General features: G+C 37.5%; 2 protein-coding genes across 2 annotated transcripts in view; one reads left to right on the top strand and one right to left on the bottom strand.

The window, feature by feature from the left end:
- Positions 1 to 2730, top strand: part of LOC129720162 (aryl hydrocarbon receptor) — a 74547-nt gene extending 71817 nt beyond the window's left edge. Inside the window, exons 6-9 of the mRNA XM_055671597.1 lie at positions 849 to 1039; positions 1100 to 1300; positions 1358 to 2015; positions 2560 to 2730. Coding sequence (XP_055527572.1) covers positions 849 to 1039; positions 1100 to 1300; positions 1358 to 2015; positions 2560 to 2621 — 1112 coding nt within the window. The 3' untranslated portion in view covers positions 2622 to 2730. The remainder of the gene's footprint in view (positions 1 to 848; positions 1040 to 1099; positions 1301 to 1357; positions 2016 to 2559) is intronic.
- A 1336-nt stretch (positions 2731 to 4066) lies between these two features.
- Positions 4067 to 22942, bottom strand: part of LOC129720161 (organic cation transporter protein-like) — a 66165-nt gene continuing 47289 nt past the window's right edge. Inside the window, exons 7-10 of the mRNA XM_055671596.1 lie at positions 22564 to 22889; positions 21728 to 21862; positions 13678 to 13835; positions 4067 to 5719 (exon numbers count right to left, since the gene is read on the bottom strand). Of these exons, the coding sequence (XP_055527571.1) occupies positions 5495 to 5719; positions 13678 to 13835; positions 21728 to 21862; positions 22564 to 22889 (844 nt within the window). The 3' untranslated portion in view covers positions 4067 to 5494. The remainder of the gene's footprint in view (positions 5720 to 13677; positions 13836 to 21727; positions 21863 to 22563; positions 22890 to 22942) is intronic.

The following is a 22942-nucleotide window of genomic DNA, read 5'->3' as shown; positions in this document are numbered from 1 at the left end:
AAATAAACAAACACAAATAAACAAATAATGAACAAATCTATAGTCATCACAACGGAACTTGAATTAACGGTGACGTTTAAAACCATCTGGAACCGTCTGATTGACCGTGCTCGTACTACCAGAAAAACTCCTTTCGCATAGGGAAGACTTTCCAAAAAAAAATAAAAACTGGTATATTTGTAAAAATCATCTGAAGATTGATTATGATCGTATTTGCTGACAAGCTGTGATGAACGCGAGTTAAACTTGGTTGGTTACAGCTGATAAATCGAGTTGTTTTTAAAATAGCAAAAACTGATAGTAACTAGCTGCTCGCATCGTCGTCCGTAACAGGCCCTATAGTTGAAGTTTTGTCTAAGCTCAGTTCGCGACCAATGACATTTTGTATACCGTCCGGTTCAAAACTAACTCCCTTATTTAAGTGACTCCCAGTTGGTTTCGAGATACGGTGCTGGTCTAACAAGCCAGTCGTCGTATGTTCGAGTATCAGCTCGGGAAAGACTTTAAGTGTCAATAGGATCATAGCAATTGTCCTGTACACTTAACAGTTGACCGCAAAGTCTGTGTATAATAAAAAGAAGGTCAAGTTCCGAATCGGAATGTAGCACCAAGGTTTTGCTTTGCTTCCGGACAGAAATGACTTACCGGATGATGGGTTCGAAAACAGGTTAAGGCTCATATCCAATCCATTTCCGATTTTTTTCATTTTATTTTGTTCAATCCTTACTATCACATTCAGTCATATTTGTTACTTATGTAGTTATAGCGAACACTGAAATTAATTGCTATTTCCATTGTAGAAAGTAATGTTTCGAACACAAAGAAATTATGAATGTACCTTTTTTTAGTGTTGAAAACAGGTGCATCTGGAATGATAGCATATAGATACCAAAAAAAGGGTGGAGAATGGCAATGGCTACAAACAAGTTCCAGATTAGTTTATAAAAATTCAAAGCCTGACTTTGTAATATGCACACATAGACAGTTAATGGAAGAAGAAGGGCGTGACTTACTGGGAAAAAGAACTATGGACTTCAAGGTAAGTCATATACTCAAGTTTATATTACCAACCTCTTCAAAATAGTTCATATTTTATTAGGTTAGCTATTTAGACACCGGATTAACATCGACCTACTTTACTGATGCAGATCAATTGATTGCAACCCCGAGTGGATCCCCAAGCACATTACCAATTTCTTCTCAGCAACGCTATAGTCGACGCTATAAAACTCAACTACGCGATTTTTTGTCAACATGTCGCTCGAAAAGAAAACTAGCACAACAGTCTTCTGGAGGCCAGGTGACTAAAAATTAGTACGTTACTAAACTATTCATGACACAATTATATTCTACGCAGGCCACATCTCCTGTTCATATGGTGGATTACATCAATGATCCCGCAGCGGCTGTTGCTGCCGCTTATTCCAACCTAAATCCAATGTATCCCACGTCGGCTTATGTATCAACAGATAACATGTATATGACCCCTCCAGCTCATTCATCGAATTTCTACTCTGTGTCAGATAATTTATTTCACCAATACAGTAGACTGCAAGGTGTCAGCGGATATTATTCGGAATACTCAACTGCATCGACGCCTTATATTACATCGAACGGTTTTGTTCCTTACGAAAGTTATAATGTCAATAAGGAAGAACGGTGGATAAATAATGGGAAATGTACACCAAGCAACATTGATACCGAAAGGGACATCCGTGTTGACTATGATAGAAACGAAATCAACAAAAGTACTAAAAGATCACCTCCGTTGTCGAATACTCCTGAATCGAAGCAAACGCCGTCTCCAATAAGAGCATCTCCAAACACCGCAGATCTATTAAGTCCAATGAAGCATAAAAACCTTTCGATAAATGGTTCTACTGCAGAGAATAACACGAAAAACCTTATTGCTGGGAGGAATAGAAACAACAATGACCAACAACCCCCGGCTTTGAAAGAAGAATCTTCTACCGCACAGCATTTTGAACCAAGAAGACAAACAGTTTTGATGTGGGGTATGCTGGTTTTTTTTCTTTATGTCACTTTTTCCAATTATTTGCGTATGTACTGCTTTGTACGCACTCTTGTGAATAACGGCGTGTTGCAAACACTGGTCTACACAGGTGCACTCCAAAAGCTTAAACTAGAAAAAATGTGAAAAATTATAACTTTTCAACCATTCCTGTGAATTTTGGTGTCTCTAGCCATTACCGTTTTTTTCAGAGACTTAAATGAGCTTCCTCGTAAACATAACGTCAAAGCGACGAGCCCAGCGAGTAATTTCTATGCTACACTCTGGCGTTAATTGACGCGTTCTGGTAATGACTAAGGGCACCAAAATTCATAGGAGTAGTTGAATAGTTATAATTTTCATTTTTTCCGGTTTGAGCTTTTGGAATCCACTTTTTTCAGTGTAATTATGTTGCATTATTAAGTTGTGTGGTGATGATGACAATAACTAACTAAAATAAATTGATGCATAGCTCCACCAGTGTCATGTTTTCATTTTCGACTATATTAGTTTTGGGCTCAGTTTTAATGAATATTTCTCTTCTACAGGCTCTTGGCAGAAAGATCAACGTATGAGTCCACCCACCGGGAATGAAGAACAGCTGAATTAATATCAAAGCAATCAACTAATTAAAATTGTGTTTGTTTCCAAAATAATGAATTACAAACATGTCAGTCAATATATATGTATATTAAAAATTCAAACAAATCTGTATTTAACTCAGTGTGTTTAAAATAATTTACTTCTTTAATAGGTATTTAAAATCTTTATCTTGATAATAGCCATTATTTGTTCAAGTTTTAGGTCAATAGGATATATTCAGATGTTCTTTGATCTTTGATTAAAAATACTTTGCTTTGACGCTAATAAATTTAGTATAACCTAACTAAAGTGCTCGAGGGAACATTCGTACACGCAATTTTGCATGGTAGCAAAGACGAGATAAGATACACAAGTGTCAGATCTTCTCATATACCTTGCGAACTTCCAGTAATGTGGCGCCCCCGAACGACTCCCAGAAACATTAATGGTCAATATGTGCGTAATGTGCATAAACTATCAGATACGAGCTTGACAATAACAACTACAGAAATGTCATGTCAAACGTGCCAAACCGATAACACGCACACAGACACAGTTGATGTTTCTTGGACGCGTTGAGGGCGTTTCGACCTGGTTTTCAATCACATGCAAGAGCTGTGTGTCTTGTTGTTGCTCGTCTTAGATGCTAGCCTCACGCAATGTAATACTTCGCTGAATGAATTCGATAAGGGAGGGTTATAAAAAGTGCTTAGGAATTTTCGTGATGGGGAAGTTTCTCAGCTTTAAAATGACTCCGTAAAACATTAATTTGTATTGTGCCGTGTCAAATAAATGTTGTGAAAAAAAAGTTTCTCAGCTCAAAAATTGAATGTCGAGTTTTCCGATTTTCTTGGATTACACCAGATCTCGACGTTTTATGCTTTAAGGCACATGCTCCCGAATTCCGATTGAACTGGAATTTTGCATGGTTAACTTTTCCGGTGCCCCGGATTTTGTGCGAGATTATTTTCTTAGTGTCTATTAATGATAAAAACATTTTTTGTTTGTTTTCTCTGGTATTCGGCGAAGTTGAAGATAATGATTTTGTCCTTCCAAAAAATATACGTTGTAAAAAAATCGAAATGAAATGGTTTTTCGACAAAACAGATTCCCCAGAAAAGTGCTATTGATTTTTTTTTCGAAAGTAGAGTAGGGAACTAAGCAGCTTTAGGAACCGCCTGTGTATTCAGACGAAATACTCGAAATGTGTTGGGTGAAATTCAAACAGTAGTATATCAATCTGTTGTTTATCGTTTTCTCTCTCAGGATTTTTTTTCAAATTGTATAACTAAGTTAGCAAACGTTAACAATAATCAATTAAAGTTACCAATCGAGGGACAATATTCCAATCACCCCGAACCTATTTCAAGCAGTTTCCATCTGTTTTGCAGGCGTTTTTTTTTTTGCAGCACCCGAAGTGGCTCCTGAATGGCTGCAATATAGGTCGATTTGTTTCAAATGATCTTTGTTCACAGATTTCTTTGTGATTAACGGTATTTCTTATATTCGTAAGACAGCTGGACAATCAAAGTTTTCGTTTTCATCATTGAAATGGTCGATATTGATTAAAAACAGGAGTTTGAGGCCTGGGGTGACATTGCGCATTTCGCTTCGAGTGACTCGAATCGAGAGAAATCAAACTCGTTTCAAGGTGGACTTGGTATTGAGTATTATTTTCGACACCCCAATTTTATTGCAGTTTGTTTCGAGCAACAACTTTATTTTCATGAAAAATATTTCGGTAATATTATACGATATCGGCTGTTAAATTTTGATATTTATCGTTTATCCGACATTGACATCACACCGACGCCTAATAATGCAACGATAAATACTTTGTAATATCTAATATTGGAAATATTCCGCCATAAATCAATAGTGTCTTGCCCCTAGAGATTGGTATTTTTCACGTTTATAATAAGATGTGTCCTTAAAATAAAATATTAATCTTTGAATGTTTTTCTACGATTCTTCCAGTGACGATAATGGTTATGGGAATATACAAAGACGTAAACAAGTAAGATATTAGTATTAGGCTTACATTAAAATGAAACAATGTTAGTTATTTTCTGATGCAAAACAAATTTTTTTTTCATGGTTTCTTCAACTTTTCAAGATAACCTGTTTTGAGTACAATATTTCCCTCCAAACTGCACTAGTACAATTCTTGCTCCGTTAAAGTTAGCCCCTACTTTGAATCTACTCGCTAGTGGATCCTACAAAATTAATGTTTTTCCGCTCCACCGATGTTTAGTGAAATTATTTATGTTTTTGTCAACAAACTTAGGTACAAACGAACGTCTTCAACCTATCGACCATTTTTTATCACTTTCGAGCTAAAAAATGCTTGATCAAACCATTACGTAATGCCAGTTTTGCTCGAAGATCAACTGCAATAATACGCCATCTACTCGTTCCGAGCTCGAATCGAAATCAGCAATGTCAAATGTGGTCGAAACGAAATGCGCTATGCCACCCTTGTTTTCTGCGACTGATTAAAATAGGCGCTACTGCTTAAGCCGTTCCTTACCCTATTTAGCAGATATGAATTAAAACCTTTAGTTAATGATGTTTTTTTTGCACAGATTTGAGAATTCACGTGGACTCTGGAACTCACGCGTTTTTTATGCGGATTTTGGAATTCACTCGGTTTTTTACGCGCTTCGATGAAAGAAATTTATGCAAATTTTGTTTTAGCTGACAATTAACCACTAGCCGTTCTGTAAGACTTCTCAGTTGTGGACAAAACTTATTTACTGAAATAAAGGCGCTATGTAGCTTAGTTTTATGAAAATAAGCATAAAAACTCAATTGGCTTTGCGGTTTTCCTCATATAATACTTCCAAAGTTTATTTCGATAGATAACTAAACGTAATCTAAACTATTTTGAAATGTTTCGTATCAATATTTATACAGAGAATTTTGAACTGGTTTCGTTTGCCATTCATTAGGTGTAACTATCTCAGGCATCGCCGCGATTCTCTTAGTACTAATATGTGTACGCGGGCTGTTTATACTCCCTGCTATGATGCCGCCAATGAGTGTTAATGATCCAAAAGCTGTTTGCGGGACTAGTTGTCCAAATATTACTGTGGCACCAACAAAGGGAGCCCCTAAAAGCCAAATCTGTAAGGAAAAAAAAGATATATAAGATGAAAAATTATAAAACATCAACATTTTTCGACATTTGTTATTTTTTCTTTGGGGTGTAAACAATATTAGTTTTAATAAAAATGTTTCTACATATATCACGTTTAAATATTTTTGTTGAAGAGTATCATAATTTTGTATCTGCTAATTGTGATAGCGAATTTTTTAAATTAACTTTGTCGACATACACTAAGCTTAAACATTAAATTGATTTGTGTTTAAACCGATCCTTCCAGTCATTATTATGTTTGAAATCATAAACAATTACTGTTTTTGAATATTTTAGAAATCTTTTATTGTACCGTTAAGAGTGGCTTCTTTTGATAGCCAGATTAGTTTGGACACTTCATTTTATCACGTTGTTAAACAAAAATACAATTTAAACTTGTACATTATCTTCTATATGTTGATGAAACAATGAACAAAACTTTACCGTAACTTGGGGATATTAGAAAGCATATTGATGATGCGGTACTTAACAACAGGCCACCGACTCAGCGATACTCCCGTAAGAACTACGGAATCGGAGTAAATTAGGGGATAAGGCAGGATCCGCATCAAGCAAGCGATTGTTGAGTCGATGTAGCGTTACCTTAGTCGCATCAAAAGGAGGCGGACTTTTTTGCAACCCTATAATATGACAACATTAAGTTGAAAAACATGAAACCTCAAAAGAAACCTCAAACGTCGGTCGTATATTAGAGTATTCAACACAACCTTCAGCCGTCTGTTTCGGTTCTGGGCATCCATTTTTACAGATTTTATTGTGCTGAATTTGTTTCGGGAAATTGTTAATATAAAAAAAAAAAACATAAAATCTTTACAAAAGAAATGAAAAAAAAATAAAAATACATTTCATGAAGGCAAATAACATAAAAGTTATTATTTTCCTTATTGAAATCCTTACGAATATAAGCTCTAATTGCCATAAGAAATATAAAATCCTAAAAATTTCAGTTACACTTTTTCAATAGTGTTGAGAAGTCACCACCCGATCAGTCAAAAATATCAGGATTATAACAAATCTTGATATTTTGTTACGAACTTTTTGTATCAACTTGTGTTTTAAGCTTGGTCTCGTTAATAGGTAAAATATCAAAATTCCTATCAAAATTACTTGCTGATTTTTACAAATTATAGCAAGTTTTGTAATGTTTTTGGTAGAAAAAAATCAGAATTAGTTAGAATGTACAATGTTTTGTTAATTGAATAACAAATTTTCTTATAAATATGCTTTAAAAGAACACACTTTTGAACATTCAAGTGAATGATAACAGATTTTGATATCATTCTGTACTTTTTATTATTCTGGCATATCAAGAATATTACAGGGTTTGTTATTTCTATCAAGTTCAGATATATTTGTGTTACCCGTTTGTTATAATCGTGTGATCGGGCAATTATGATCACACAAAATATTTAATTGATAGACTATTATCAAAACTGTATTTACAACTAAACCTGCTTAAAAATATATTAATTCTACACTACAGCCCAGATGCCTACGAGACGAGTCCCAACTAAGGTGCCTATTACGGGAGTCACTTCACTGTGAAATATATTTCACTCTCACGATCACTTCACTTTTTAAGACCTATTCCCGACTTGAGGTGGCTCAAGTGAAGTGCCAAAAATAACCTCCGTGAAGTAAAATTGCCAGTGAAGTGAAATTGAGAATAGGACAAGTGAAATGAGAATGTTTCCCAGCTCAAAAAAAAAAAAAAAATCTAAGTCCCAGTTGTCCGTTGTTTGGATAACACCAGACCTTCATGTTTTCTGCATTTCTAAGATATTTGGCATCAAGAAAAATTGTTTTTTCGGTATTGAAAATTCCATGAAAAGCATGCACAAATGCACGCTAGCATTTTTCTCAAAAGTTGAAACTTTGAGGCACGGATCGAATTCTGATTCGTTTCGTCACTCAAAAATAAATCCAATATCTATCATTAGATTACAAATCAATCAATTTTCATGACTTATCCCATCCTCGTAGAATCATTTCACCGTTCAAAATGGTCGTGAAATAATTCCACGCAAAACGTCGCTTATTCCATTTTCACTTCAGTGATATGACACTCGTAATAACCCAGATGTCACGGCAGATGTCACTTTGCGACGTCTTTCTCACTTACGTGACAGAGCCGTAGGTACTCCGTTTTGCGGTGGGGGGGGGTCAAGAATTTCTTTAATTAAACGTTTTTTTGGAGGGAAAGCCGTTTAAAACCGTTATGTGCTCGACAAAAAAGTACCTTTACGCGTCCAACGGAGTATCCGGGTACTCACAAATTAAAATTCTTATAAGTTTTGCAGTTTTCCTCCTATGTCGATAGTTTTAGCACCAAAAGATTCAGAAGATCATCTATATATTTTCAAATAAGCGTTAGTGGTGTCCCGTAAATATTTTCTTATTTCCGAAAATCTGAATTTCCGGGTATATATTCCGAAAAAAAAAAACCAAACTGCGAATGTGCGTATCGTTGAAAAAAAGCAGGGATAAAAACTTTATAATTTCTGCCTTACAATGACGAGCCCGCTATTCTACCAATTCAATATTCATTAAATAAATGATCAAACCGTTGCGAATAGACGTCATTTTTCGAGTCCGCGTTTTTTCAGAGGAATTTAACTCGGATAAAATATTACATAACATTACATAACATCGTTTGCCCGATTCATCCTGCATTGTTTGTCCTGAATCCTGAATTGTGTTATAACCCGCGCTCAGGGCCTTTGATTTCCTGTGCTGCTGTTCATCACTACTTGCTGCTGTTTGGCTGTGTTGCTGCGTGTGGCTGTGATCTGGTGATTGTGCTGTTGAAGACAACTCGAGCATCGTCGAGAACGCAAAGAAAGAGGTACGTGCTTCTTGTCGGACCTATTGCGCTTACCTAAGCGCAATGGATGTAGATCCCTTACCCCCCGATCCTCCGTCCCCAAACCCCATCGACACTGTCCCTCCTGATCAATCCTCTTCTAACCCTGTTTCAGTCACCCCTCGCCGCAGGCTTTATCCAGACGGAGCGGCGGGCAGCTGTTTTTTTGTGTACTTTAGGCCAAAAGCAGGGCCAAAGTCGAAATCCTTAAATATTTTGCAGATTTCAAGGACCTGACGTCACGTTTCAAGGCCGTGACTGAAATTTCAAAGGTCAGACCAAACAAGCTCCGTGTTGTGGTCAACGACCGGAAACAGGCCAACGATATAGCCTGCTCCGAGCCCTTTACTCGAGAGTACCGCGTATATGTACCCGCTCGCGACGTGGAGAACGACGGCGTGGTGACCGATTCGAGTGTGTCGGTTAAGTGTATACTGGAAAGCGGAATCGGTTGCTTCAGGACCGCCACATGCTCCGATGTAAAGATCAACTGCGGTCAGTGTCGCTCGTCGACGGCAAAAAAGTGTACACCCCGTCAGACTCGTTTTGGGTTACGTTCGCCGGGTCTGCACTGCCCAGTCACGTGTCGATCCACCGGGTGCGTCTACCTGTGCGCCTGTATGTTCCCCGCGTAATGAAATGCACTAATTGTAAGCAGTTAGGTCACACTGCGGCTTACTGCTGCAATAAGGCACGGTGCGGCAAGTGTGGAGATACCCATGCTGAGGCTACCTGCAGTGTAAATGCTGAAAAATGTATTAACTGCGGAGAAAATCAGCATGAGCTCTCCACATGCGCGGTGTACATGCAGCGCAGGGATAAAATCAAGCGGTCACTCAAGGACCGTTCGAAGCGTTCTTACGCAGACATGCTTAAAAAGACCGCGAGCACCTCTCCCTTCACTTCAAACCCCTTTGATCTACTGCCCTCTGATGAAACCGATTCGGACGATTCACTAGCGGAAACATCCTATTTAAAACCTGGGGAGTCTAGAAAGAAGAAAAATCTTTCCTCTCCTAAGCTTCCCAGAAAAGGGCCTAGGATTTCTCAAAGTGAAATGAAAAATAAAATCACTACAAAAAGTGCTGAGGAAAAACCGAAGCAAATTCCTCCTGGGCTCGGAAATTTAAAGTCTCAGAAGGAGTTTCCAGCACTTCCAGGAACATCTAAAACCTCAGTTGTTCCTTTTGCATATCCAATTGATAAATTAAAGGCTGGATTGGTGAAATTTTCAGATATTGTGGACTGGATTTTTGAAAATTTCAATATACCCGATCCAATTAAAATTTCCCAACAGTTAGATCATTTTTGCAGTTGACTGCCCAATGGCCCCTTCTTGCAGCGATTGTATCCTTCGATGCCTAATTCAACTGCGTATATGAAGGATTCTATCTCTGTCTTACAGTGGAATTGTAGAAGTATTTTACCAAAAATTGATTCGTTTATTTTCCCTTTGCGCAACTTGGCTTACTTCGAATACTGATCTTAACTTCCATGATTTTAATATTATTCGCATTGATCGAGACACCCTATATGGAGGAGTACTTCTAGGGATTAAGAAGTGCTATTCTTTCTATCGTATTAACCTCCCCTCGATTCCAGGTATCGAAGTCGTCGCATGTCAAATGACAATACAAGGTAAAGAGCTTTGTATTGCCTCAATATATATTCCCCCCAGAGCACAGGTTGGGCAGCGGCTGCTCTTTGATTTATTATAACTTCTCCCCTCGCAACGTTTGATTTTGGGAGATTTCAACTCTCATGGCGTGGCTTGGGGTTCTTCTTACAATGATAACCGCTCCTCTTTGATCTTTTACCTTTGCGATGACTTCGACATGACAATTTTAAACAATGGTGAAATGAAACGTGTCCCGAAACCTCCAGCGCGCCCAAGCGCTTTAGATCTACCTTTATGTTGGATTTCATATGGAAGGTAATCCTCGATCCCCACGGTAGCGACCATTTGCCTATTTTAATTTCAATTACTAACAGGTCCACTCGCACGCGACCAATTGATATTCCGTATGACCTCACACGGAATATCGATTGGAAGTTATACGAGGAAAAGGTTTCAGAAGCTGTCGAGTCGATTCAACATCATTCACCACTTCAAGAATACAACCTTCTCGCGGGCTTGATTCTCGACGCCGCGTTGCAAGCCCAAACGAAAAAATATCCAGGCGTAACGATCAAAGAACGGCCTCCTACTCGGTGGTGGGACAAAGAGTGCTCCGATGTCTACACGCAAAGATCCGACGCGTATCTGAGCTTCCGGGATACAGACAAGGCCGACGACTTCAAACGTTATTCGGAGCTTGATACCAAGCTTAAAAGCTTGGCTAAAGCAAAGAAACGCGGATATTGGCGTCGGTTCGTGAACGAGATGTCGAGGGAGACATCGATGAGCACTCTTTGGAACACAGCTCGAAGAATGCGGAATCGCGTAACGGTCAACGAAAGCGAGGAGTCTTCAAGTCGGTGGATATTTGATTTTGCCAGGAAAGTATGTCCAGACTCTGTTCTGAGCAAAACATTGTTCGCGATGCGTCTCCGGGCCACGACGCGATAGAATCACCTTTTACGATGGCAGAATTTTCAGTTGCCCTCCTGTCCTGTAACAATAACGCGCCTGGGTTAGATAGAATCAAATTCAACTTGTTGAAGAATCTACCCGGCAATGCCAAGAGGCGCTTGTTGAACTTGTTCAATAAGTTCCTGGAGCAAAACATTGTACCGCAGGATTGGAGGCAAGTGAAGGTGATCGCCATCCAAAAACCAGGGAAACTAGCTTCTAATCACAACTCTTATAGGCCGATTGCAATGCTATCTTGTATCCGGAAATTGATGGAAAAAATGATACTCCGTTGTTTAGACCATTGGGTCGAATTAAATGGTCTACTGTCAGATACTCAATTTGGCTTCCGCCGTGCCAAAGGGACGAATGATTGTCTTGCGTTGCTTTCAACAGATATTCAGCTGGCGTATGCTCGCAAGGAACAAATGACGTCTGCGTTCTTGGACATTAAGGGGACTTTCGATTCGGTTTCAATTGACATTCTTTCGGGCAAACTTCACCGACAAGGATTTTCACCAGTTTTAAACAATTTTTTGCACAATTTGTTGTCCGAAAAGCACATGCATTTTACGCATGGCGATTTGGCAACTTTTCGAGTTAGCTACATGGGTCTTCCCCAGGGCTCATGTTTAAGCCCCCTTCTTTACAACTTTTATGTAAATGACATCGCCGAATGTCTGGAAAATTCATGCACGATAAAACAACTTGCAGACGACAGCGTGGTCTCTGTTACAGGAGCCAAAGCTGCCGATCTGCAAGTACCATTGCAAGATACCTTGGACAAATTGTCTGCTTGGGATTTACAGCTAGGTATCGAATTCTCCCCGGAGAAGACTGAGATTGTAGTTTTTTCTAGGAAGCATGAACCTGCTCAGCTCCAACCACAATTAATGGGTAAAACGATTTCTCAGGTTTTGGTACACAAGTATCTTGGTGTCTGGTTCGACTCTAAAGGAACCTGGGGTTGTCACATTAGGTATCTGATGAAAAAATGCCAACAAAGAGTGAATTTTCTTCGTACAATAACCGGATCATGGTGGGGAGCCCCATGAGACCTTATAAGGCTTTATCAAACAACAATATTGTCTGTAATTGAGTACGGGTGCTTTCGCTCCGCAGCAAACACACATTTGATCAAACTGGAGCGAATACAATATCGTTGTTTGCGTATCGCCTTAGGTTGCATGCAATCGACCCATACGATGAGTTTGTAGGTCTTAGCTGGTGTTCTACCATTGAAAAACCGCTTCTGGAGTCTGTCTTCTCGTATTCTTATCAAATGTGAGGTCTTAAACCGTCCTGTGATTGAAAATTTTAAAAGGTAAATCGAACTTAATTCTCAATCCCGTTTTATGACATTGTATTTCAATCACATGTCACAAAATATTAACCCTTCTTCGAATATCCAAATCGTGTCAACTTATCAAATACTTCTGATTCTACTGTGTTTTTCGATACATCCATGATAGAAGAAACTCGTGGAATCCCGGATCATTTACGCGTGCAGCAGATCCCCAAAATTTTTGCCAATAAATATCGAAACATCAACTGCGACAATATGTTCTACACTGACGGATCACTTCTCGATGGGTCCACTGGCTTCGGTATCTTCAATAACAATTTAACCGTTTTCCATAAGCTCGATAATCCTGCTTCTGTTTACGTCGCAGAATTAGCTGCAATTCAGTACACCCTAGGGATTATCGTCTTGGTTTAGCAGAACATAACAAATAAGCTGCTCATTGATTTGGCTGTTTAAAGAACATCATGACGCCCCAACAACAAATCAACAATTTTAACACGCGTTTTAGTTTTAATCTTAGATTTAATTTCAACTCGTAGTCGGCAGCGAGGATAAAAAATTTGTCCTTAGTTTTTAAGATACTTTATGAAGTAAAATTCTAGATATAATTGGCTCCGTAAAACATTAACTTGTATTGTGCCGTGTCAAATAAACGTTGATTGAAAAAAATGATCAAACCAGCAAGAAAGCAATGCAAGGACGAGTGATGGAATACAACGATTCTATGACACTTATTAGAGCCATTGACACAACGTTCGAAAAACAGAAGAGAGTTCTAAAAAGTTATGCAGGTCTACTACTTGTGTTTTAATCATGCAGTTGTGTTTCGAAAACAAACTATTAAAAACTACATTGTTTTGTTCCGTAAATATAAAAAAAAAACCAAACCTTTATGTCTCATGGATGAATTCTGCGCATATTTGTAATACTTCATTGAAACTACATAGGCCATAACTTGCTTATGCTATAATTGGTATAATGTGTAAGCATTGTCATGACTCTTTTTTTTTCAATTCTCGTTTCGATGTTATGCGTAGTCATGTTGTAAGACTTCGAAATCATTTTTTATTGTTTGCTCGGTTTGGAATAGAAACGTAAAACAAGCAATAAACGTCAAATAGCGATTTCTACCGTGCAGCGCGCATAATTGGCGAAACAATATTATAAAGCAAACAATACTCACCCTTGCCCATACTATAGTAGAATATGCCGCGCCTTTTTTCTTGTTCTCACTAACCAATTCAGTAGTGGAAACTGTTAGTAATGTCAAACAGCATGAGATACTGCATTTTGCAACCATGGCAGATAGCATGAGTAGAGCAGTTCGTCGATTTCCTGTAACTGAAACAATAGATTATTCGAGATTCTTAAAGTAGCTTCAAACTTTAACTTATTCTTTTATATTTCATTGATATTTATACATCGACCGCACATGTTTGGTAAAAACCGTTTTAACTTCAATATAGAGTGTTTCTTAAATTGATGCAGATCAACGAGCACCTAATATAGTCATGCTCCGTTTCATCAGCTCCATCAATAGTGAGTTCGTCGAAAAATATTTCCACACTCGCAATGTCACTGAGAATCTGTAGAGTAGTGTGGGGCAAAAGTATGCACTTAATTGTTTTTGCAACAGAACTATTGCAAACAATTATCATTAAATTTGGCTTTGTTTCAAAGCGGTACATGAACCTTACGCCTTCGAAATGTATTACCAGAGTTTTTCGAATTTTGTTCGAATTTAGCATGAGAATTTCACTTTTTAGAAGAGATACTCAGATGCTAACTTTTACCCAGCATGCGGGGCACAGTGTATTTCCTACACTATGCTTAAAAAGTTAATTGTTTTTCGCTGGTTTTTCACTGATTCTTTTTAGTTGCGTTAGATAATTTTCTTACTTCCGGAAATTCGGTTTTCTGGGTATATGTTTGGGTGTTTTAGTGATATATCCCAAAAATGGATCTTCCAGAAGTGATTCCACTGAGTCTTCTAGAGGCCATAGAAACAAAATAATAAAATTTATTTTCGGAACCGGGGTGATACACAGAGACCCGAAAACGACTCCAGATGCCATATTAGATTCCAAAAAAGCGACTTCCAGTTTCCGAAAAACAATGAAAAATGGTTAAATACCACCCAATACTGGTATTTTCTGAATCGAATTGATGCTCTGAGATCAAAAATCAACTTCAGATGGTGACTTCCGGTTTGCGGTAAACAGTAAAAATTGACCAAATACCACCCCATATGAGTTATTTCGGAATCGAAATGATGCCAAAAGACTTGAAAACGATCCCAGACGCCATCTTGAATCCCAAGATGGTGACTTCCGGTTTCCGGAACAAAACCTAAAATGGCCGAATACCAATATGAGTATTTCAAGGATCGGGATGATGCGCAGATACCAGAAATAAATCCCAAACACGATTTTTAAATTCAAGATGGTTACTTCCGGTTTCTGGAAAACATGCAACATTGACCAAATACCATCACATATGAGTATAATGCCAAGACCTTGAATACGATACCAAACGAACCAGAAGTCACCATCTAGAATTTGAAAATGGCGTCTGAAGTCTATTTCCGGTCTCAGGGCGTCATTTGATTTTAAGATATACCCATTAGACTGGGAAACGGTTATATGGGAAAAACGCGATGGTGTTATTTTTCCGTTCCCATGCACTTTTCGTGTTCCATATGGGTCCTATAACAACTGTGTAACTTTTCAGATCGATCGGTGAAACGCCCGATTTGCGCCCGATTTTTAAAGCTTCCATACGATTTTATATGGGAAAAACCACTTTTTCAAAACTTTTTCTATAGAGATGTCCAGTTGGCTCCTAAAAATATATCAATACATGATATTTATAGAAAACTTTCCTGGGAAAGCTCTTCTGAAGACCGCAAGGCGCTACTTTGCTTGTGAAAAAAGATGTTCACCCCAGACTTAATGGATACCTGACGAACGGCTCACCATTGAATTTTACTAGCAATACTGCTGCAGCATGCAGCTGTTGCAAATTCAACCATGTGATAAGAAAGGATATCGCTTAAATTTATCTTGGAGGCTTCCCTGAAGATACTATGAGCAAAAATCACACTTTGAAAATTAATTCCACACGAAATTATTTCTCATACTTAAGCAAGTTTGCAATAGCAGCATGCTGTAGCAGTGTTGCGGGAAAATTTCAATGGTGAGCCGTCCGTCAGACATTCAATCAGTTTGGGGTGAATAGCAGTTTCTACAAGCTTCGTAGCGCCTTACGGTCTTCAGAAGAGTTTTCCCAGGAAAATTTCCTACAAATATCATGTATTGATATATTTTTAGGAGGCAACTGGACATCTCTAGAAAATAAGTTTTGAAAAAGTGGATTTTCCCATATAAAATCGTATGGAAACTTCAAAAATGGGGCGCAAATCGGGCGTTTCACCGATCGATCTGAAAAGTTACACAGTTGTTATGGGACCCATAAGGAACACGAAAAGTGCATGGGAGCTAACTTTTTTTTTGTCCCACCCTACTCGATCGTTCTGGGTTGCTTCCTAGGAACCGGAAGTCGACATCTTGGGTTCCAAAATGGCGTATGGGGTCATTTAATGGTCTCAGAGCATCATCCCGATTCCGAAAATACTCATATTACCTAGTAGTTGATCACATTTTGTTGTTTTCCAGAAACTGGAAGTCGCCTTCTGGAATCGAAAATGGTGTCTGGGGACGTTATCCAGTCTATGGACATCATCTCGATTACGGAAATACACATTTTCCGATCTGTGGACATCACCGCAGTTGCGAAAATAAATATTGGTTGGTATTTGGCCTTGTATTTTCCATTGTTTCTTTTGCTTCTAGAAGCCCCTATCTATTCCGGAAGGACCATTTTGAAAGCAAATCAACAAACCTTTAAAAATGGTCTCAAGATTCCATTTAAAAAATTATGAAACCATAATTATCTTCAGTTTCGGAGCACATCCACATATCACTAGCTATTTTCGAGTAATTTCTGTACAAAAACATCGTTATTAAACACATTTTTTCATTACGGTTTATGGCACTTAGTGCGTACTTTTGCCCCGCGGTTTATGCGTACTTTTGCCCCACAATGAGTTTTCCAACTGGTTTGAGTTTTATGACAAACATCAAAATACTTCCGACAGAACAAATTCACCCTACAAACCACAATTATACAACAGCTTTTTGGGCTTTTTTGGGTTGTTTTAGAGTTTCTGTAGTTTCCGAATAGGTCAATCATAGTTCCCAAACCTAAGATAATTAGATCAGCTCAACAACAACAACAGCTCAAAACACTACTTTCCTCATAGCTTCGCCCCATTTAAACGGAATATTATGTGTTTACATGTGTGATTAACTGACGTTATGATACTGCAAATTCATACAATGTTTCCAGTTTATTTTGCTCGTATGCTTTGAAAAGGCCAATGCGTACTTTTACCCCGTGCGTACTTTTGCCCCTCACTACTCTACCATTCTACGCTGGAACATTTCAGGGGCTTTGTTGAGCCCAAACGGAACAAGATTACAACGGAAGCGTCCGAACGGCGTCATAAAGGTTCCATTTTTCTGGTCAGAGGTTTTCTGGTCAATGTTCCTCAAATTTGTTTTACTATAAAAAGTACTTATTCTATTAAGACGAAGGGATTTTATCGAAACCTCTTTCCTGCAGCCAAGATCGCTCCATAATTACAATTCTCTGAAGAGAAATATTATACATTACTCAGATCAGTTTTAATATAAGAGGGACTTATTTTTGTTAGGAGAAACCAAATGGCCTGATTCTACAAAGATTCGAACCCACGACCACCCGCTTATTAAAGTGAACTCTGTAACCTTGCGGCTACGAAGTCGTTTCATAGAAAAGTCTAGTGATGAAGACTTTTCAGCTGAGAGTGAAGAAGAAGGCGATTCAAATGATATATGTTTTCCACATTTAATCAATTTCTCCATGAGTTCCATACAAAATAGGGGGTTTTTGCCGTTAAAATTCATATTTTATACCACTATACCTTCAAAATTCGCACTGAACTTTTAAAACCACATCATACCTTTATTTTTTATATGTTACAGCAGACTTTATTTTATGATAATTACAGGGTGGCCACTCTACCGGGAAAAGCGGGAAAAAGCCGGAAATTTCAAACCACCGGGAAAAAAACGGGAAAACCGGGAAATTAGGCTTCACGCCGGGAAAATCATCATCTTTCATGTCCGCCGTTTTATTTGTTCAACAGTTTCTGAGTAAATGTCAACATGAAAACCTGTTTTTTTACACGATGACCTAACTGGCATGATTCTGCCGGTTAGGGGAAAGCTGGTTGTTGGTTTCAGCCAAAGTCGACAGCGGCTTCGCAGTGAGATCTGCGTCAAATAGATTCAGGCTTGGTCAGGTGGATAAATTTATTGTTCCGTAACATATATTGTCAGATTTCTAAAGAAGTCAAAAAGTAATCAGTGTCGTGGGAGACGTATTGAAACTTTTTGTGAATAGTGTTCGACATCGCATCGGGCAGAATCCGGTCAAAAATCAGATAGGAACGGAAACTTCGAGTCTCGATTTTATTTCGAACCGGACCGGAACGGAGCTACCCGGTTTGTACTTCTCGATTTTTGATATGATTTTGATCACAAGCAGCATATTTATATTGCGGATCATTTTAATTGCATTTGCAAGTGACATACTTTAAAGAGAATATATATGAATATTTTTAACAAACTGTATTCGTCTGTCATGTTGCGGAAGCTAGGTCAATATCTGCTGAAATTTCGTTAATAATATAAATAATCAAGACTGTTATTTTCAACATTCTCTACATTAAGTGTTTCGCAGAAAAAAAAAGTTTTTTTATTCTGTGTTCGACCTTTTGACTACTAGATTTTGTTGGGGAAAAACGTCACCTTGAGGAGCTATTTGTTAAAGATTTCTCAGTTTTTTTCTATATCAAATACAAACAGCAGCCAAAAAAAATTTTTTTTTCAAATTGGTTATTCAGAGTGGCAGTTGAATTTATTTTACGGACCATGATAAAATTTTTTATACATTCCATTGGCCCCAGCTTGAAAATTTTGTAAGTCCCAGGATCGAAGTTTTTCGAAAAAAAGTAGGAGGTTGTATCCAAGACACGACCGCATAAATGACGTAGAACTACGTACACTATTAACAAATGCATTGAGTGTTTCATTACCCTAGTAACAAAACTGGTTTTATCAAAGTTTTATTGTGCTTTTTTGGCTCTATTGAGCGCTATAAAACTTTGATAAAACCAATTTTTTTACTTGGGTAATGAGTTATAATGTCTACTAATGAAGGGTTGTGAATTTCGTGAACCGGTTTCAGCAGTTAGCAGATCGTGCCGACTTAAAAACCACACACAGAACACACACAAATCATACCATATCATAGACACACACACATCATACCATATCATTATACCATATCATTATACCATTAGGGTGGGACAAAAAATAAATGTTAACTCCCATGCTTTTTCCGGATTCCTTATGGGTCCCATAACAACTGTGTAACTTTTCAGATCGATCGGCGAAACGCCCGATTTGCGCCCGATTTTTGAAGTTTCCATGCGATTTTATATGGGAAAATTCACTTTTTCAAAACTTGTTCTCTAGAAATTTCCAGTTGACTCCTAAAAATATATCGACACATGATATTTGTAGGAAATTTTCCTGGAAAAAACTCTTCTGAAGACCGTAAGGCGCTACGTCGCTTGTAGAAACTGCTATTCACCCCAAACTGATTGAATGTCTGACGGACGGCTCACCATTGAAATTTTCCAGCAACACTGCTACAGCATGCTGCTATTGCAGACTTGCTTAAATATGAGAAATAATTTCGCGTGGAATTAATTTTCAAAGTGTGATTTTTGCTCAGAGTATTTTCAGAGAAGCCTCCAAGATAAATTTAAGTGATATCATTTCTCACCACATGGTTGAATTTGCAACAAGCTGCAGCTGCAGCAGTATTGCTAGTAAAATTCAATGGTGAGCCGTTCGTCAGATATTCAATCAGTCTGTGGTGAATATCTTTTTTCACAAGCAAGGTAGCGCCTTGAGGTCTTCAGAAGAGTTTTTTTTTCCAGTAAAATTTCCTACAAATATCATGTGTCGATATATTTTTAGGGGCCAACTGGGAATTTCTAGAGAGAAAGATTTGAAAAAGTGGATTTTCCCATATAAAATCGTATGGAAATTTTTAAAATCGGGCGCAAATCGAGCGTTTCACCGATCGATCTGAAAAGTTACAAAGTTGTTATGGGACCCATAAGGAACACGAAAAGTGAATGGGAGCGAAAAAATAACACCATCGCTTTTTTCCCATATAACCGTGTCCCAGTCTATTATACCATACACACATCATACCATATCATACAAACATACACACATGATACCATATCATACACACACAGCAAGCAAGCGACCAATCAGAAGACGTTATTTTTTTTTCAACAAGGCTTGACAATTTTCAAAAGTGCAATAGTTCGTAGATTCAAACAACATTTTTCTGCATTTGGGCAGATGCGTGTATAATTTTCCAATCGATTGCTGCGAGAATGAAGAAAATCGGTTGAAAACCAACCGACCTATAAGCATTTGAAAAGGGACAAATTTCGTCCCAGTTTTTCAGTTTGCATCCCTGTGTGGTATGCTAAAGTAAAACGTTCATTGGTCACTCTAAGACTCTTTTCCCCAAAGTTCGCTTGAAAATTTGCCTAAGGACATTTTTTGAAAAGACAAAAACTCAATGCCCCAACTCTTAAATTTATCCCATGCATTTCATTGGCATCCTGATACAGAAGCACTGCAAGCTCGAGGGTAGCTTGACAAAGGAAGAAGCAGAAGGAAGCAAGAAAGCGCGAGAAGGCGATTGTCAACGATTTGAAGATAAAGAGGGCGAAAATTGTGCAGCAGATCACTATGAAGGTACTTGCTAACGTCGACGAACAACTAAAAACGATGAAGGAGAAATGTTTTTCATAGTTTTGTAACACTATTTTTGCAAGGCATAAATAAGCATGTGAAAATTGATTTTTTCTCATATCTTTTGAAAATGAAACACCGGGAAATTTTATTAAATATCACCGGAGAAACCGGGAAAAAAAACGGGAAATCGAAAATTGATATTGAGTGGCCACCCTGTAATTGGGTTTCTATCAATTTTTCCTGCCAAAAAATTAACTTTTGACAAGCAATTTTCGATTTTCTGCCGTTTCCTAACACATCCCACTGCAAGATTACCACCAATTGAATTGTCCATGTGCTCTGCACACACGGCAGTTAAAATTTCTTGCAGAAATTTTCAGAAACTTATAGAATCATGAAACAAAACAACTTTAATCAATATCTTTGATCAATAGCGGATCTTTGTTGGAAAAAACATAGCATTTGTTGGAAAAAACATTGCATTTTTACGTTTTGATGCATCTTTTGAAGTATAATCGACTTACGGGAAAATTGTTTTTGAACAACATTGCTGATAACGTTTCAAAATATATGTCTTTTGGTTTTTTTTAGAAATACAATTCATTGAAACATTTCTCTAGGCTCTTAACTTAACAGCTAGAAATAATGTATTTGAATGTTTTGTGTTTATTTTATCTGCCAAAATATCGGAAACGAAAAAAAATAGCGAGATTTCCTGTTGGTGCTGGCTGTCTTTGAAAATAAATTTAAAAATAACGTTTATGGTAAGTTAAAATATCTGAATTATCAGAAATTTTACTGACAAAAGGTCAATTTCAAAATAACTGGTAACAAAATCAATTGCTTAGACATTATTCTGCAATAACGTCGCAGTGTTGTTTCAAAACAACATGTTCATATTTGCACATTACAAAGTTAATCTTTCAAGTTTTTCATGCATATTGGTTAGTTAGAGCAGAGTAGTAAACCTGTTAAACAAAGATTTTATATTTTTAGATGATTTTTTTAACGTCGTGCGCATTTAAGGGTTAAGTCTCTCAAAAGACATCTTTGCTAGGGGCACCAAGATTCACCTGCTGAACTAAATTTTACGAAATTTCTAGTATCCTATTTTTCCAGTTAATTCATTTCTCTGAAGTCTACCCCACATTCACTGCTCAAAAAATAAAAACTAGTAAATTATACTTTTCGAGAATTTCCGATTTCATAGTTTCGATTATTTTTTTATGTTTATAACTAAATTAACTGCTTCAAAGAAATTATTTTTCACGTCATACTAACCTTCTGGTGGAATGAGCCATCCACAATATGTTACTAAACCTCCAACAATGTTGAATAAACCAGCTAAAAACCATTTCTTTTTCGTACGCATTATGAGATAGCATCCAATAAATGTACCAGTGATTTCCGAGGCCCCTGCAAAACAATTATGTCTGATCTATATTATGTTGTATAGTGTATATTTTCACTGCACACATATGAAAGCAGATGTGGATTTTTTTCAACCTTCAGTTTAAATCTTCTTCAGTGCTTGCTCTAATGCAGAGATGCCAGATGTTCTTAGAAAATGTCTACAACTCCCTAGTAACATTAGGTTTTATCAAAATTTTAAAGCGCTTAATACAGCCAAAACAGCGCTTCAAAACTTTGATAAAACCAGTTTTGTTACTTGGGCTGCAACGAAAAACCGGAAAAATCTGCTTGAAATCTGAAAAAAAATCTATCCGTTATCCGAAAAAATTTTGCTCGCGCAGGCGAAAGTCTGCAAAAATCTGCACACATTTTGAGAAAATCTGCGTTAATATTAGGAGACTCTGACAAAAATCCGAGAAACTATGAAAAATCTGCAAATCGATAAAAATCTTCACATTGACTCTAAAAATCTGCGTTTTTCAGACAAATCTGCACATCTGGTTTCCCTGATTGAATGTTACCATACATCAAAGCATTGAATAAGACTTCAAGTTAAGGTTGAAACACGTTGTTCTGCCTACAGATATGTAAGGTGAAAAGTTATTGAAATAAAAATGAAGAAAATATACAGTAAAGTGTATAATTACTAAAAACAACAAGAAGTCAAAATGTCTGAAGGAGAGCAAAAATTTGTATAAGCTGACCTGCTATCACTGTGTTGATTCGAAGGTGTTCTGTTCCGAATGCTCTAATGTTCAAAAGCATTCCATAGTATACCGGAATAAAAATAGACCAAGCTAGATGGGCGCATATTAAATTTCTTCGTGCATTTTTTTCTTGCCATATTTTCCACCACGGATCAGGGTCAGGTTCTGATTTCATTTTGGCAGAAATTTCATTGAGCTGTGAGGACAAATCGCTAGGTATATATTTTGTTGTTCCATTAATCTTTGCAGCTTCCTCCAAAAAATATTGGGCTTCTTTTATTCGACCTTGTTGAAGCAGCCATTTCGGAGAATCTGGAATCCATCTGCAAATTATTTGAAACATAAATATTATTTTAACATTAGCCTAAAAATCATA

The sequence above is a fragment of the Wyeomyia smithii genome, chromosome 2, assembly GCF_029784165.1.
Source record: "Wyeomyia smithii strain HCP4-BCI-WySm-NY-G18 chromosome 2, ASM2978416v1, whole genome shotgun sequence".
NCBI classification, from domain to species: domain Eukaryota; kingdom Metazoa; phylum Arthropoda; class Insecta; order Diptera; family Culicidae; genus Wyeomyia; species Wyeomyia smithii.
The sequence above is the reverse complement of the archived record's forward strand: the minus strand, read 5'-3'. Positions and strand labels throughout refer to the sequence as shown.